We start from the raw sequence: 18,375 nt of genomic DNA on the forward strand, positions 1-18,375 counted from the left end.
TTCCCCAGCGGCGACAGATCTCTCGAAACACGTCTGGGTGCAGAGACCATTCCCCCGCGTCCATGCCCTGACGACTGAGAAAATCTGCTTCCCAGTTTTCTACGCCCGGGATGTGAACTGCGGAGATGGTGGAGCCTGTGGCTTCCACCCACTGCAGAATCCGCCGAACTTCCTGGAAAGCTTGACAACTGCGAGTGCCGCCTTGGTGGTTGATGTAGGCGATGGCAGTGGCGTTGTCCGAGTGTATTCGGATCTGCCTGCCCTCCAGCCACCGATGGAAAGCCAATAGGGCTAGATATACTGCCCTCATCTCCAGGATATTGATCTGAAGGGACGATTCTATCGGAGTCCAGGTTCCTTGAGCCCTGTGGTGGAGAAAAACCGCTCCCCAACCTGACAGGCTCGCGTCCGTGGTGACCACGGCCCAGGTTGGGGGTAGGAAGGATTTTCCCCCGAGACAGAGATGTGGGTAGGAGCCACCACTGAAGTGATGTTTTGGTTGCAAGGGAAGAAGGGAATTTTGTTTACTTACCGTAAATTCCTTTTCTTCTAGCTCCAATTGGGAGACCCAGACAATTGGGTGTATCGCTACTGCCTCCGGAGGCCACACAAAGTATTACACTTAAAAGTGTAAGGCCCCTCCCCTTCTGGCTATACACCCTCCCGTGGGATCACGGGCTCCTCAGTTTTAGTGCAAAAGCAAGAAGGAGGAAAGCCAATAACAGGTTTAAAGACAAATTCAACCCGAAGAAACATCGGAGAACTGAAACCATTCAACATGAACAACATGTGTACCCGAAAAAAACAAAAATCCCTAAGAAAACAGGGCGGGTGCTGGGTCTCCCAATTGGAGCTAGAAGAAAAGGAATTTACGGTAAGTAAACAAAATTCCCTTCTTCTTTGTCGCTCCTAATTGGGAGACCCAGACAATTGGGACGTCCAAAAGCAGTCCCTGGGTGGGTAAAAGAATACCTCGTGATAGGGCCGTCAAACGGCCCTGTCCTACAGGTGGGCAATCGCCGCCTGAAGGACTTGTCTACCTAGGCTGGCGTCCGCCGAAGCGTAGGTATGCACCTGATAATGCTTGGTAAAGGTGTGCAGACTCGACCAGGTAGCTGCCTGACACACCTGCTGAGCCGTAGCCTGGTGCCGTAATGCCCAGGACGCACCCACGGCTCTGGTAGAATGGGCCTTCAGCCCTGAAGGAACCGGAAGCCCCGCAGAACGGTAGGCTTCAAGAATTGGTACCTTGATCCACCGAGCCAGGGTGGATTTGGAAGCTTGCGACCCTTTACGCTGACCAGCGACAAGGACAAAGAGTGCATCCGAGCGGCGTAAGGACGCCGTGCGGGAAATGTAGATCCTGAGTGCTCTGACCAGATCCAACAAATGCAAACCTTTCTCAAATTGATGAACTGGATGAGGACACAAGGAAGGTAATGTGACATCCTGATTGAGATGAAAGGGGGATACCACCTTAGGGAGAAACTCAGGAATCGGACGTAGAACCACCTTGTCCTGGTGAAACACCAGGAAGGGAGATTTGCACGAGAGCGCCGCTAGCTCGGACACTCTCCGAAGAGACGTGACCGCTACTAGAAAGGCCACTTTCTGTGAAAGACGAGAAAGGGAAACATCCTTCATAGGCTCGAAAGGCGGCTTCTAGAGGGCAATTAGAACCCTGTTCAGATCCCAGGGCTCTAACGGCCGCTTGTAAGGAGGGACGATATGACAAACTCCTTGCAGGAACGTGCGTACCTGAGTAAGTCTTGCTAGGCGTTTCTGAAAAAATACAGATAGCGCTGAGACTTGTCCTTTAAGGGAACTGAGCGACAAACCTTTTTCCAACCCGGATTGCAGGAAGGAAAGAAAAGTAGGCAATGCAAAAGGCCAGGGAGAAACTCCCTGAGCAGCGCACCAAGACAAGAATATCTTCCACGTCCTGTGGTAGATCTTGGCGGATGATGGTTTTCTAGCCTGTCTCATGGTGGTAATAACCTTTCGAGATAATCCTGAAGACGCTAGGATCCAGGACTCAATGGCCACACAGTCAGGTTCAGGGCCGCAGAATTCAGGTGGAAAAACGGCCCTTGAGATAGCAAGTCTGGTCGTTCTGGTAGTGCCCATGGTTGGCCTACCGTGAGGTGCCACAGATCTGGGTACCACGATCTCCTCGGCCAGTCTGGAGCGACGAGGATGGCGCGACGGCAGTCGGCCCTGATCTTGCGCAGCACTCTGAGTAACAATGCCAGAGGTGGGAACACATAAGGTAGCCGGAATTGCGACCAATCTTGAACTAAGGCGTCTGCCGCCAGAGCTCGGTGATCGTGAGACCGTGCCATGAAAGCCGGGACCTTGTTGTTGTGCCGTGACGCCATCAGGTCGACGTCCGGCATCCCCCAGCGGCGACAGATCTCCTGAAACACGTCCGGGTGAAGGGACTATTCCCCTGCGTCCATACCCTGGCGACTGAGGAAGTCTGCTTCCCAGTTTTCCACGCCTGGGATGTGAACTGCGGATATGGTGGAAGCCGTGTCTTCCACCCACGTCAGAATCCGTCGGACTTCCTGGAAGGCTTGCCGACTGCGTGTTCCACCTTGGTGGTTGATGTACGCTACCGCTGTGGAGTTGTCCGACTGAATTCGGATCTGCTTGCCTTCTAGCCACTGCTGGAAGGCCTGTAGGGCAAGATACACTGCTCTGATTTCTAGAACATTGATCTGAAGGGTGGACTCTTCCTGAGTCCACGTCCCTTGAGCCCTGTGGTGGAGAAACACTGCTCCCCACCCTGATAGACTCGCGTCTGTCGTGACTACCTCCCAGGATGGGGGTAGAAAGGACTTTCCTTTCGACAAAACGGTGGGAAGAAGCCACCACCGAAGAGAATCCTTGGCCGCCTGAGAAAGGGAGACGTCTCTGTCGAGGGACGTCGACTTCCCGTCCCATTGGCGGAGAATGTCCCATTGTAGTGGACGGAGATGAAACTGCGCGAAAGGGACTGCTTCCATTGCTGCTACCATCTTCCCTAGGAAGTGCATGAGGCGTCTCAAGGGGTGAGACTGGCCTTGAAGGAGAGATTGCACCCCTGTCTGTAGTGAACGCTGTCTGTCCAGCGGAAGCTTCACTATCGCTGAGAGAGTATGAAACTCCATGCCAAGATATGTTAGCGATTGGGTCGGAGTCAGATTTGACTTTGAAAAGTTGATGATCCACCCGAAACTCTGGAGAGTCTCCAGCGCAACATTCAGGCTGTGTTGGCATGCCTCTTGAGAGGGTGCCTTGACAAGTAGATCGTCCAAATACGGGATCACAGAGTGACCTTGAGAGTGCAGGACTGCTACTACTGCTGCCATGACCTTGGTGAAGACACGTGGTGCTGTCGCTAGCCCGAAAGGCAGAGCTACGAACTGAAGGTGTTCGTCTCCTATAAGAAAGCGTAGGAAACGCTGGTGCTCTGGAGCAATCGGCACGTGGAGATAAGCATCCTTGATGTCTATAGATGCTAGGAAATCTCCTTGACATTGAGGCGATGACGGAGCGAAGGGATTCCATTCGGAACCGCCTGGTTTTTTTTACGTGCTTGTTGAGCAGTTTTAGATCCAGAACGGGACGGAATGACCCGTCCTTTTTTGGCACCACAAACAAGTTGGAGTAAAAACCGTGACCTTGTTCCTGAAGAGGAACGGGGGTCACCACTCCTTCCGCTTTTAGAGTGGACACCGCTAGCCGCAGAGCATCGGCTCGGTCGGGAGGTGGAGAAGTTCTGAAGAAGCGAGTTGGAGGACGAGAGCTGAACTCTATCCTGTACCCGTGAGACAGAATGTCTGTCAACCAACGGTCTGTGACCTGTGGCAGCCAAATGTCGCCAAAGCGGGAGAGCCTGCCACCGACCGAGGATGCGGAGAGAGGAGGCCGAAAGTCATGAGGAAGCCGCCTTGGTAGCGGGTCTTCCGGCTGTCTTTTTTGGGCGTGACTGAGTCCGCCAAGAATCTGAGCTCCTCTGATCCTTTTGAGTCCTTTTGGACGAGGAGAATTGGGACCTGCCTGAGCCTCGAAAGGACCGAAACCCCGACTGTCCTCTCCTCTGTTGGGGTTTATTTTGTCTGGGCTGAGGTAAAGATGAATCTTTACCCTTGGAGTGTTTAATGATTTCATCCAAGCGCTCCCCAAACAGTCGGTCACGAGAAAATGGCAAACTGGTTAAACACTTTTTGGAAGCAGAATCTGCCTTCCATTCTCTTAACCACAAGGCTCTGCGTAAAACTACGGAGTTGGCAGACGCCACTGCCGTACGGCTCGTAGAGTCTAGGACAGCATTAATCGCGTAAGACGCAAATGCAGACATTTGAGAGGTTAAGGGTGCCACCTGCGGAGCAGATGTACGTGTGACCGTGTCAATCTGTGTAAGACCAGCTGAAATAGCTTGGAGTGCCCATACGGCTGCGAATGCTGGAGCAAACGACGCGCCGATAGCTTCATAGATGGATTTCAACCAGAGCTCCATCTGCCTGTCAGTGGCATCTTTAAGTGCCGCCCCATCTTCCACTGCAACCAAGGATCTAGCTGCAAGCCTGGAGATTGGAGGATCCACCTTGGGACACTGGGTCCAGCCCTTGACCACGTCCGGTGGAAAAGGATAACGTGTATCCTTAAGCCGTTTGGAAAAACGCTTATCCGGATAAGCGTGGTGTTTCTGGATTGCCTCTCTAAAGTCAGAGTGGTCCAGAAATACACTTAATTTACGCTTGGGATACCTGAAATGGAATTTCTCCTGCTGTGACGCTGTCTCCTCCACAGGAAGAGCAGGGGGAGAAATGTCCAACATTTTATTGATGGACGGTATAAGATCATTCACTATGGCGTCACCATCTGGTGTATCCAAATTGAGAGCGGTCTCAGGATCAGAATCCTGATCAGCTATCTCCGCCTCATCATACAGAGAGTCCTGCTGGGACCCTGACCAGTGTGATGAAGTCGAGGGCCGCTCATAGCGAGCTCGCTTAGGCTGTCTGGGACTGTCGTCCGTGTCAGAGCCATCACCCTGGGATGCAAGAGACACCCCCAGATCCCGGAGCTGTTCCGACTGAGGGGGACCAGGGAGCAATGAGTTAACAGTGTCCATGGCCTGAGTTACTGGTCTAGACTGCAATGTTTCAAGAATTTTAGTCATAGTCACAGACAATCTGTCAGCAAAGACTGCAAACTCCGTCCCTGTCACCTGGACAGTATTCACAGGAGGTTCTGCCTGGGTCACCTCCAGCAGAGGCCCCGGCCGAGCAAGTGCCACAGGGGCCGAGCACTGCACACAGTGGGGGTCAGTGGAACCTGCCGGTAGAACAGCCCCACATGCGGTACAAGCAGCATAGAAAGCCTGTGCCTTGGCACCTTTGCTTTTTGCGGTCGACATGCTGTTGTGTCCTCTGAGAAATCTAGGAGGGTATATAGCAGAGAATCCCCAGCGACCGTACAGTGCAATGTAAAGCTGCAAGCATAAAATACAATATACACTTCGGCATCAGTGGGGGTCAGCCCTTGAGGGCAGCTTACCGCCCGCTGAAAAGCGGGTGTGTGGGCACCAGAATCCCGTGTCTGGGTCTCCCAGTCTCCTCTCTCCAGCTCAGACTGCAGACAGGAATGGCTGCCGGCGTCCTGTGAAGAGGGGCGGACCGTGGGCGTGCCTCAAACAAAGTGCGGGAAACTGGCGTCCCACTGTGCCCAGTGTGAGGGCTGGAGTATGCAAAGCAGACTCCAGCCCTCTGCGCTGACGTTCTGTACAGCGTCCCGCCCTTCCCCTGACTGGCAGGCCTGGGGGCGGGAACGAAACGGAACTAGGCCGCAAAAAGCCGGGGACTCGAGTAATAAGCGCGGCCGTGATATATGCACGGCCAGCGCGGAAGTCCCCGGCGCACCACAAGTCCCAGCCACGCCGCAGCGAAAAAAAAAAAAACTGACAGCAGCGGCCGCGCGGCAGTTTCAATTACATGTCCCCTCTCAGCAAAGCTGTAGATAGGAATGGCACCAGCGCGCAGCGCTGTTGTCCCCGGCGCACTAACACACCCAGCAACGCTGCGGTGTGCGCGCGATATGTACGGGGACACAGAGTACCTTAACGTAGCAGGGCCTGTCCCTGACGATACTCAGCTCCATTCCAGCAGGTTCTCCAGGGGCTGTGGATGGAGCACGGTCTCAGTGCCTGGAGACCGGTAAAATCCCACTTCACCCAGAGCCCTAAGGGGGATGGGGAAGGATGCAGCATGTGGGCTCCAGCCTCCGTACCCGCAATGGGTACCTCAACCTTAAACACCGCCGACAAAAAGTGGGGTGAGAAGGGAGCATGCTGGGGGCCCTAGTATGGGCCCTCTTTTCTTCCATCCGACATAGTCAGCAGCTGCTGCTGACTAAACAGTGGAGCTATGCGTGTATGTGTGCCTCCTTCGCACAAAGCATGAAAACTGAGGAGCCCGTGATCCCACGGGAGGGTGTATAGCCAGAAGGGGAGGGGTTACACTTTTTAAAGTGTAATACTTTGTGTGGCCTCCGGAGGCAGTAGCTATACACCCAATTGTCTGGGTCTCCCAATTAGGAGCGACAAAGAAAGAGAGATGTTCTTGTCGAGGGAAGCCGCACTCTTGTCCCATTTGCGAAGAATGTCCCATTGGAGTGGCCGTAGATGGAATTGCGCGAACGGCACTGCCTCCATAGCTGCAACCATCTTCCCCAGGAAGTGCATGAGGCGCCTTAAGGGGTGTGACTGACTCCGAAGAAGTGATTGCACCCCCGCCTGCAGAGAAAGCCGTTTGTCCCGCGGTAGCTTGACTAACGCTGGCTGGGTATGAAACTCCATCCCGAGGTAAGTCAGTGATTGGGTCGGTGTCAACTTGGATTTCGGGAAATTGATGATCCACCTGAACTGCTGGAGAGTCGCCAGAGCGACGGTAAGGCTTTGTTGACACGCCACCCGAGAAGGGGCCCTGACTAGGAGATCGTCTAAGTAGGGGATCACCGAGTGGCCCTGAGAGTGCAGGACCGCCACGACGGATGCCATGACTTTGGTGAAAACCCGTGGGGCTGTCGCCAGGCCGAAAGGAGGTGGTGTTCGTCTCCGATGGCGAAACGCAGGAAACGTTGATGTTCGGGTGCGATCGGCACATGGAGATAAGCATCCTTGATGTCGATCGATGCTAGGAAGTCTCCTTGTGACATCGAGGCGATGACCGAGCGGAGAGATTCCATCCGAAACCGTCTGGTTCTCACATGTCTGTTGAGTAGCTTGAGGTCCAGAACGGGACGGAATGACCCGTCCTTTTTTGGCACCACGAACAAGTTGGAGTAAAATCCGTGACCACGTTCCTGAAGGGGAACGGGAATCACAACTCCTTCGCTCTTTAGAGCGTCCAGTGCCTGAAAAAGTGCGTCGGCCTGTGCGGGGGGCGGAGAGGTTCTGAAGAAACGAGCCGTTAGGTCGGGAGCTGAACTCTATCCTGTAACCATGAGACAGAATGTCTCTCACCCATCGGTCTTGAACATGTGGCCACCAGGCGTCGCCAAAGCGGGAGAGCCTGCCACCGACCGAGGATGTGGCTAGGGGAGGCCGAGAGTCATGAGGAGGCCGTCTTGGAGGCAGTGCCTCCTGCGGCCTTTTGGGGGTGTGACTTGGACCGCCATGCATAGGAGTTCCTCTGGCCTTTCTCCGGCCTGTTGGACGAAGAGGATTGGGATTGGCGGAGGGACGAAAGGACCGAAACCTCGATTGTTTTTTTCTCTGCTGAGGTCTCTTAGGTTTGGACTGGGGTAAGGAGGATGAACTTAATAATCTCATCCAATCGTTCGCCAAATAAACGGTCGCCAGAAAAAGGCAAACCAGTTAAGAACCTTTTGGAAGCAGAGTCTGCTTTCCATTCGCGCAGCCACATGGCCCTGCGGACTGCCACGGAGTTAGCAGATGCTACAGCCGTACGGCTAGTGGAGTCCAGGACGGAGTTCATGGCGTAGGACGAAAAGGCTGATGCCTGAGAGGTCAAAGAAGAAACATGCGGAGCAGAATTCCGTGTGACAGCATTAATCTCAGTCAGACAAGCCGAGATTGCTTGGAGAGCCCACACAGCCGCAAAGGCCGGGGCGAAAGACGCGCCCGTGGCCTCATAGATAGACTTCACCAAGAGCTCTGTCTGTCAGTGGCATCCTTCAGGGATGAGCCATCGGCAACAGACACAACGGACCTAGCAGCCAATCTGGAGACTGGAGGATCCACCTTGGGAGAGTGTGCCCAGCCCTTAACGACTTCAGATGGAAAGGGATAACGCGTGTCAGTGTGCCGTTTAGCAAAGCGCTTGTCCGGGACCGCTCTGGGCTTCTGGACAGCATCCCTGAAGTTAGAGTGATCAAAAAATGTATTGTGCGTACGTTTGGGGAACCGAAATTGGTGTTTCTCCTGCTGAGAAGCCGACTCTTCTACAGGAGGAGGCGGGGGTGAGAGATCCAACACCTGGTTGATGGACGAGATAAGATCATTTACTAAGGCGTCCCCCTCAGGTGTATCAAGGTTAAGGGCGAAGTCAGGGTCAGAGCCCTGAGCTCCCACGTCCGCCTCGTCTTCCTGAGAGTCCTCAAGCTGGGATCCCGAGCAGCGTGAGGAGGCCGGGGAAGAGTCCCAGCGAGACCGCTTAGCCGGTCTGGGACTGCGGTCCGGGCAGGAGTCCTCCGCCTGAGACCTAGGGGCTAACCTGGCAGCGCGCTGCGGCGCAGACCGAGAGGGGCCTGGAGGAGACAAGCTAACAGGGGCCGGGGCCTGTGAAGGGCCCGGTCTGGACTGCAATGCCTCAAGGAGCTTAGATGACCATTTGTCCATAGACTGTGCAATGGATTGAGAAAGTGACAGAGTTTCTCAGCGAAAGAGGCCAACACCAGTGACTCTGTCCCTGCAGCCTGCTCAGGGGGAGCAGGGGGATCTACATGAGCCGAGGGGCCCACAAGTGCCCGAGGCTCCGGCTGAGCAAGCGAGGCAGGAGTCGAGCATTGCTCACAGTGAGGGTAGGTGGATCCCGCAGGCAACATAGCCCCACAAGAGGTACAGGCCGCGAAAAAACCTGTGCCTTAGTAGCTTTGCTCCTTGTGGACGACATGCTGTTGTCTCCTAGGAGAGTGACCACTGAGGGTATATGGGAAAAGGGTATACAGCCTGACCGAACAGATATATATATATATATATATATATATATATATATATATATATATATATATATATATATATATATATATATATATATATATATATATATATATATATATATATATATATATATATATATATATATATATATATATATATATATATATATATCTATATATATATCTATCTATTCCGGCACCCTAGGGGGACCAGCACCGGGTGACCGGTGTGGCTTACCGACCGCTAACAAGCGGAGTGAGTCCTCCAAATTCCCTGTCGTGGATCCCCCGGAGCTGCAGAGCTGTGTCACTGAGAAGCATCCACCGGCAGAATGCAAAAAATGGCTGCCGGAGCTCTCAGGGGAGGAGTGGGGCCAAGGGCGGCGCCAGCAAAGAGCGGGAATCTGGGGTCCCCTCAGTGGTCAATGAGGGGGGAGGGAGACATGCAGGATGCTCCAGCCCTCACATCCGACGTCATGTCGGTAATCCCGCCCTTACCCCTGACAGGCAGGCCCGGGGGCGGGATTTTCGCGACTAGGCCGCGGCGAAGCCGGGGACTAAATTTGAGGCCGCGCCCGACAAGCAGGCACGGTCGGCGCGGAAGTCCGCCGGGCTCCTCAGTTTTACAACTACCGCGGCTTCCGGGAAGAAGGTGCGCTCCCTGTACAGTCCCCCCATGGGGACACAGAGTACCTTCAAGTTGCAGGGCCCGGTCCCTGGGGTTGAAGAGGCTCCGGTCCGGCAGGTTCCACCAGGGGCTGCGGATGGAGCACGGTCCCAGCAAATGGATGACTGCTCAGGATCCCACTTCTCCCAGAGCCGCATAAGGGATGGTGAAGGAGACGGCATGTGGCTCCAGCCTCCGTACCCGCAATGGGTACCTCAACCTTAACAACACCGCCGACATAGTGGGGTGAGAAGGGAACATGCCGGGGGCCCCATCGGGGTCCTCTTTTCTTCCATCCGACATAACTATGTATGAGAATGCATGAGTGGATGTGTGCCTCCTTCCACACAAAGCATAAAACTGAGGAGCCCGTGGTCCACGGGAGGGTGTATAGGCAGAGGGGAGGGGTTACACTTTTTAAAGTGTAATACTTTATGTGGCCTCCAGAGGCAGAAGCTATACACCCAATTGTCTGGGTCTCCCAATGGAGCGACAAAGAAATTGCAATTTTCTTTTTTTTTTCAGGAACCTGACATGAGAATATCGCCTATTAATCTGACCTCATGCCCTTGGAAGTAATTACATAACTACAATGGAATTCATAGCTAAAACTACAACATTTTGTGGTTTTGCCATAGTGTATGTCAAACCAGAGTCGTTGGGATGGTACATCATCCTGGCCGAGTCATCTTTGGAAAACACACAGATTCTTAAAGGGAACCTGTCACCACTTTTTCGGGCTATAAGCTGCGGCCACCACCACTGGGCTCTTATATACAGCATTCTAACATGCTGTATATAAGAGCCCAGGCCGCTGTGTAGAACATAAAAATCACTTTATAATATTCACCTAGAAGGTTGCTCCGATGCACAGCAGACGGATGGGTGGCAACGTTCTCCAGGACCGGCGCTTCCCCTTTCGGCCATCTTGGTCTTCCTTATTCTAAGGCCGCGGTGCATGACGAGTCTACGTCATACACACGCGCTGGCATTGAGGTCCTGCACAGGCGCACTTTGATCTGCTCACGTAGATGCATCATGCACCGCGGCTTCAGAATAAGGAAGACCAAGATGGCCGAAAGGGGAGGCACCGGTAATGGAGAACGGCGCCACCCATCCGACTGTTGTGCACCGAGGCGACCTTCTGAGTATTATACAGTGTTTATGCTCTACACAGTGGCCTAGGCTCTTATATACAGGAGCCATTGAAATTATTATGTGAATGCATACAGATGCACAAGGTAAGATTCATAGGCTATTTTCTGATGTCCATTTCCCTTTATTATGTAACCGCTGTTTTAATTTTTATTTCATAAAATCAATAGTACACATGAAAATAAGAATATTTGTAATATATCTGGTCAGGGACAACCAATTGAGGTGCAAAGGGACCCCCCTCCAGCTGTCAACTATAAAATACAGCATCTAAAGTCTTAAGCTGTGTAGATAAGCATTATCACTGAATGCCGCAGAGTATAACAGCTGATACCGCTCCTTCCAGTGTGTGCTCCGCTCCCGAGCCAGCACATCCTCACTGCAGTAATAGTACTGACGAGATCATTATATAATACACCATAGGGTGGGAAGGGTTAAATGAAAATGACAGGTGACTGCCCATGACAGGTTCTATAAATGTGCATTGGTTTCAGGCCACACCCTGTGCCTCTTACAACATGGCATGACGTTCTTTAAGTCTGGATCATTTCCAGTGAACTTTTTACAAACGAATTTGTGCCATAAAGTGATGAATACTTATATTACTTTTAATATCACTTTATACAAAGTGATACAACATGGTTACAATCCTTTGGGTAGGCCATTAATATCAGACCGAGGGGCCCAGCTCCACACCCTGCCGCTGATCAGCAAAACTCCCGTTTAATAACTGACCACATCTTACCTTAATGGAGTTATCCCGCAGTCCACTGATTATCTTCTCATCATCATACTGAAGACAGTAAACCCCTTTGCTGTTCTCAGAACGGCACTGGATTCTCTGGAGATTATGCCTTCCGCATCTCCAGTTTGCTTCTATTGTCTAAGTGAAAAAGAAAAAAAAAAAAAAAAGTCTATTAATACGAGAAGAAATAATAATAATAATAAATCCATCAAACACAAAATTACAAATGCCATCTCTGCAACTTTGGTTGTAATAGAACATGAAAAGACACCGGAATGGGAGATCAAGAAGACACATGGTTTTCCACCAGCATGGGGTATCACACAGGGCTGAAATAACATTTTCATGGGTGAACGCGACTAGGTAATTGTCACATCTACACCAGAGTCGACTTCTGCTTCAATCACCAGAAACTGCCTCGTCACCACTGTGGGCGGCGCTGGGGACGGGGGAGCAGTCAGTGGCTCTGCCGGGCGCAGGCTCCGCTCATCTATTAGGCTGGGTTTCACCAGGACCTGCAGTACCACTGGTTGACTGTGGCGGTGTGTGCCTTTCGACTGAGTAGTTACCTTTCAGCTGGGGCCAATAGGAAGGCACCACACCCCTCTTATGCTTTCTCCTTTCTGCTGGCAGGTGCCAGATATAGTCCTGTAAATCCCTGCTAGACTGGTTCCTTGCTGTTTGTTTATATTCCCACATATTGACCTTAGCTTGATTACCTGACCACTCTTCTGCCTGCCGTTCCTGTACTTAGCTGCTAGCTCCGGTTCTGATCCTTAGCTTGTTTACCCGACCATTCTTCTGCCTGCCGTTTCTGTAATTCACTGCTAGCTCCGGTTTTGACCCTTAGCTTGATATCTGACCACTCTCCCGCCTGACAATTTTTTTTGTTCCTATTCTACCTTCTGGATTTCACCCTGCCTGGTTACTGCTCTTTTCAGGACTGTAATCTTCCACGGGCAGCGATCACCTGGGCCCTGTCGTAATTCCAGATCCCTGTATAGGGGTTAAAAGGGTTGTGGGGCCCAGGTTCCTGCTTTGTGGGCGGTTGCCTCTATTCACCTGCTTCACCGATCCTGAGTCCGTGGGCTCCAGGCAGGCGTCACAGTAATTGGGATTACAGAAATCCAAAAGGTCCTGAAAGCTTATCATCTAAAATGTAGATTAATTCATATCCAGATGACATGCCAAGTATCTAATTTATGAATACGGGTTCTACTTATTTACTGGACAGGAGCCCCCCCACATTATTCCCTTTCTAAAGAGGTTGTTCTTAAAATGTATAGTTACATAAATCGAAAGAAAGACAAATCATTTAGGTTCAACTTCTGTTCAGCAGTTACACATCAGTGATGGAGGCATTAGTTATACTCCCCAATACCATTTGTTATTATATAAACATTAAAGACCTCTAATAGATAGTATCTGCCATGACTAAGGCTGTAGGTCAAAGGAGAGTTTGACCAATCGCTCATCGCCAGGTATCTTGCCTGACTTTCCCATACACAGAAGCACTCACTGTGTTTGTGGGAGATCTGTTGCCAGACATCATTGGCAGCAGCTTATCTTGCCAAGAACAAAAGGATCCACAGGACAAATATCTGACATGCTGAATGCTTATAAATCGCGGATATCAGCTATCGGAAAGGCCTGTAAACAAATTAGGCTAAAAGCTGAACCGGTTGATATTGGTGGTTTTGGCTGACAGTCTAATATGTACAGGGGCGTTAAAGAAGCACTCCCATCAAAATGTTTATACCGTTAATAAATTGCCATCATATTACAAATCTGACGGATCATTTTGCCCTTCTACTAATACTTTTTTCCATTATGTCTATGACATCATGTGATTAAAAACAGTCATCACTGCAAAGCTGCTTGCAGGTGGAGGAACAGAGCAGCTGGGTCAGGAGTTGAAGAGGGGGACAACTCATGCAGGAAAAAGGACTTCTTGTTTCCACATAGAGCTTAGAAGGATTCAGATAGTTGGGTTTTAATCACGTAAAATCATAGACCTAATGGAAAAAAGAAGAATTAACTGAGTAGAAGGGCAAAATGAGCAATTAAGTACACAGTGCTAATTTAAAATGATGATTGCAATATATTAGCTTTTTTTGATCTTCATGTTATGTCACTTATCCTATCGTTCAGTACAATTATAGTACGACAAGAGAAAATGAGAGTGAGCGAGAGTCCAAATTCACATGACACTATCTTTGGTCTGAGGGCTGTCCATGAAAAGTGCACTAAAACTGAGGGAGTGGGGGTTGAGGGAGTTGAATAAATGTAGCAGCCACTAGTTTCTTACGCTTGTTGGATGAGACTAACCTACTGAAGTCTATGGGTGTGCAAAAGAAATTCAAATAAAATTGGGCTGCATACTGAGCCACTTTAATCTTCAAATTTTAAGGATATATGGTTAATCTTTAACAAATGAAACTATATATACACTGTTGTAAATTTTTAATAACTGCTGAGATATAAAAACAGATTGCACACATAACATAAGGATAACATAACTATGGCAAAGGAGTAAAAAATCATCCACTTTTCGTCCAGAAAACTGAAATGAGTAAATGATCATCTGTCATCCGCATGCAATTTGATTCTATACAGCAGTTATTAAAAATTTAAATGTTAAATAATTGCAATGTATCTGTAAAAAGTTGCTTGTGTGAACTAAGCCTAGGAGAAAGAAAGAAGAGGGAGAAGTTGAAAGTAGTGACGAGAGAGAAGTTACAATAAGAGAAAGGAGACGAAAGAAGTGAGAGATGGATTACAGACACACAGGCCTTCATTACACTTCTTGACAAAAGACTCCATCCTCCCCCAAACACTCAGTAGTAGTGTTTGTAATTGACTATGGCAACTAAGGAGGTTAGGCTGCTTTCACACCTCCGGTTTTTCCTGTGCGGCACAATCCGGCGCTTTGCAGAAAAACCGCAACCGTTTTTTTTTTTTTGCTGCCGGTTGCGTTTTTTTTGCATAGACTTTCATTAGTGCCGGATTGTGCTGCATGGGCTTGCGTTCGGTCCGGTTTTTGCCTGGCACGTTTTTTTGTCCGGCAAAAAAAAAAAAAAAAATGCGCCGCATCCGCCCGTTGTGGCGCGATTTGCAATGCATGCCTATGGACGCCGCATGCGGCGTCCTGCAGCAAACACCGCATCCGGCCACCGCATGCGATTTTTCCACTGCGCATGCTCAGTAGCGTGCCACAAGCGGCAAAAAACGTACGGGCCGCATGTCAAAGACTTATGCAAAGGATGCAATATTGTCGCCGCATCCGTTGCATAGGTTTTAGAGCCGCATTGGCCGGCTCTGCTAAAACCGGATGTGTGAAAGCAGCCTTAAACGACAGGGCTTTAATTACTGGAGCTATAGGCGAATAACGCTGCAAAACCCAGCACCCACTGTGTATTGAGCAGGCTCTGCTCTATGCCCACTCCATAGAATCTTTCCACCTGTTAACTGAAGTACAGTACAGACCAAAAGTTTGGACATACCTTCTCATTCACAGAGTTTTCTTTATTTTTATGACTCTGAAAATTGTAGATTCACATTGAAGGCATCAAACCTATGAATTAACACATGTGGAATGAAATACTAAACAAAAAAGTGTGAAACTGAAAATATGTCTTATATTCTAGGTTCTTCAAAGTAGCCACCTTTTGCTTTGATTACTGCTTTGCACACTTTTGGCATTCTCTTGATGAGCTTCAAGAGGTAGTCACCAGAAATGGTCTACCAATAGTCTTGAAGAAGTTCCCAGAAATGCTTAGCACTTGTTGGCCCTTTTGCCTTCACTCTGCAGTGCAGCTCACCCCAAACCATCTCGATTAGGTTCAGGTCTGGTGACTGGAGGCCAGGTCATCTGGCATAGCACCACATCACTCTCCTTCCTAGTCAAATAGCCCTTACACAGCCTGGAGGTGTGTTTGAGGTCATTCTCCTGTTGAAAAATAAATGATGGTCCAACTAAACGCAAACCGGATGGAATAGCATGCCGCTGCAAGATGCTGTGGTAGCCATGCTGGTTCAGTGTGCCTACAATTTTGAATAAAATCCCAACAGTGTCACCAGCAAAGCACCCCCCCACCATCACACCACCACCTTCTCCATGCTTCACGATGGGAACCAGGCATGTAGAGTCCATCCATTCACTTTTTCTGCGTCGCACAAAGACACGGTGGTTGGATCCAAAGATCTCAAATTTGGACTCATCAGACCAAAGCACAGATTTCCACTGGTCTAATATCCATTCCTTGTGTTCTTTAGCCCAAACAAGTCTCTTCTGCTTGTTGCCTGTCCTTAGCAGTGGTTTCCTAGCAGCTATTTTACCATGAAGGCCTGCTGCACAAAGTCTCCTCTTAACAGTTGTTCTAGAGATGGGTCTGCTGCTAAAACCTACTCTGTGTGGCATTGACCTGGTCTCTAATCTGAGCTGCTGTTAACCTGCGATTTCTGAGGGCGGTGACTCGGATAAACTTATCCTCCGCAGCAGAGGTTACTCTTGGTCTTCCTTTCCTGGGGCGGTCCTCATGTGAGCCAGTTTCTTTGTAGCGTTTAAAAGTTTTCCCAATTTTTCGGACCGACTGACCTTAAATTTCTTAAAGTAATGATGGCCACTCGTTTTTCTTTACTTTGTATTATGGCAAGAAAAAAAGCAGCTAACAGTCTATTCAGTAGAACTATCAACTGTATATCCACCAGACTTCTGCACAACACAACTGATGGTCCCAACCCCATTTATAAGGCAAGAAATCCCACTTATTAAACCTGACAGGGCACACCTGTGAAGTGAAAACCATTTCCGGTGACCAGCTCTTGAAGCTCATCAAGAGAATGCCACAGAGTATGCAGAGCAGTAATCAAAGCAAAAGGTGGCTACTTTGAAGAACCTAGAATATAAGACATATTTTCAGTTGTTTCACACTTTTTTGTTAAGTATTTCATTCCACATGTGTTAATTCATAGTTTTGATGCCTTGAATGTGAAACTACAATGTTCAGAGTCATGAAAATAAAGAAAACTCTTTGAATGAGAAGGTGTGTCCAAACTTTTGGTCTGTACTGTATATCCCGACTTGTTTCCTATACAGCTAGCAAGCGCTGCTCTGATGGCGTAGCCAGAACACTGGATCAGGCCAGCCTACATGCTCCTGCAACTTTCCAATGCTGCAGATACCCACCTGACTGCTAGCAGCATAGAACAGCGCAGTGTTCAGACTGATGGCTGCGCTCTGATGGCGTAGCCAGAACACTGGATCAGACCAGCCTCAGTGCTCTTGCACCTCCCCAATGTCGCGGATACAAAGTTGACTGCTAGCAGCATTGGAGAGCGCACTGTTGAGACTGATGACTGAACCATTACGCAGGAATGAAATGGCAATCAGGAGCGCACCGTTTCCCAGAAGAAGGGAATTTTGTTTACTTCCCGTAAATTCCTTTTCTTCTAGCTCCTATTGGGAGACCCAGACAATTGGGTGTATAGCTTCTGCCTCCGGAGGCCACACAAAGTATTACACTTTAAAAAGTGTAACCCCTCCCCTCTGCCTATACACCCCCCCGTGCATCACGGGCTCCTCAGTTTTGGTGCAAAAGCAGGAAGGAGGATACTTATAAATTGGTCTAAGGTAAACTCAATCCGAAGGATGTTCGGAGAACTGAAAACCATGAACCAAAAGAACAATTCAACATGAACAACATGTGTACACAAAAGAACAACCAGCCCGAAGGGAACAGGGGCGGGTGCTGGGTCTCCCAATAGGAGCTAAAAGAAAAGGAATTTACAGTAAGTAAACAAAATTCCCTTCTTCTTTGTCGCTCCATTGGGAGACCCAGACAATTGGGACGTCCAAAAGCAGTCCCTGGGTGGGTAAAAGAATACCCTGAGAAAAAGAGCCAACAACGGCCCTCCTCTTACAGGTGGGCAACCGCCGCCTGAAGGACTAGCCTACCTAGACTGGCATCTGCCGAAGCATAGGTATGCACCTGATAGTGTTTCGTGAAAGTGTGCAGACTAGACCAGGTAGCTGCCTGACACACCTGCTGAGCCGTCGCCCGGTGCCGCAAAGCCCAGGACGCACCCACGGCTCTGGTAGAATGGGCTTTCAGCCCTGAAGGAATCGGAAGCCCAGAAGAACGGTAGGCTTCAAAAATCGGTTCCTTGATCCACCGAGCCAAGGTTGACTTGGAAGCCTGCGACCCCTTACGCTGGCCAGCGACAAGGACAAAGAGCGCATCAGAACGGCGCAGTGGCGTCGTGCGAGACACGTAGATCCGGAGTGCTCTCACTAGATCTAACAAATGCAAATCCTTTTCACATTGGTGAATTGGATGAGGGCAAAATGAAGGTAAGGAAATATCCTGATTGAGATGAAAAGGGGACACCACTTTGGGGAGAAAGTCCGGGACCGGACGCAGAACCACCTTATCCTGGTGAAATACCAGGAAGGGGGCTTTGCATGACAGCGCTGCAAGCTCTGACACTCTTCGGAGTGATGTGACTGCCACTAGAAATGCCACCTTCTGCGAAAGACGTGATAGAGAGACATCCTTCAGCGGCTCGAAAGGTGGTTTCTGAAGAGCCCGTAGAACCCTGTTGAGATCCCAGGGTTCCAGCGGACGCTTGTAAGGTGGAA

The 18,375-nt window shown here is 49.9% G+C and overlaps 1 protein-coding gene across 3 annotated transcripts in view; it reads right to left on the reverse strand.

The window, feature by feature from the left end:
• Positions 1 to 18,375, reverse strand: part of FBXW11 (F-box and WD repeat domain containing 11) — a 128,094-nt gene that overhangs the window by 36,982 nt on the left and 72,737 nt on the right. For all 3 annotated transcript variants that reach the window (XM_075344466.1, XM_075344465.1, XM_075344464.1), the window contains one exon: positions 11,736 to 11,873. In XM_075344466.1, coding sequence (XP_075200581.1) covers positions 11,736 to 11,873 — 138 coding nt within the window. The remainder of the gene's footprint in view (positions 1 to 11,735; positions 11,874 to 18,375) is intronic.

The sequence above is a fragment of the Anomaloglossus baeobatrachus genome, chromosome 4 (genome assembly GCF_048569485.1).
Source record: "Anomaloglossus baeobatrachus isolate aAnoBae1 chromosome 4, aAnoBae1.hap1, whole genome shotgun sequence".
NCBI classification, from domain to species: domain Eukaryota; kingdom Metazoa; phylum Chordata; class Amphibia; order Anura; family Aromobatidae; genus Anomaloglossus; species Anomaloglossus baeobatrachus.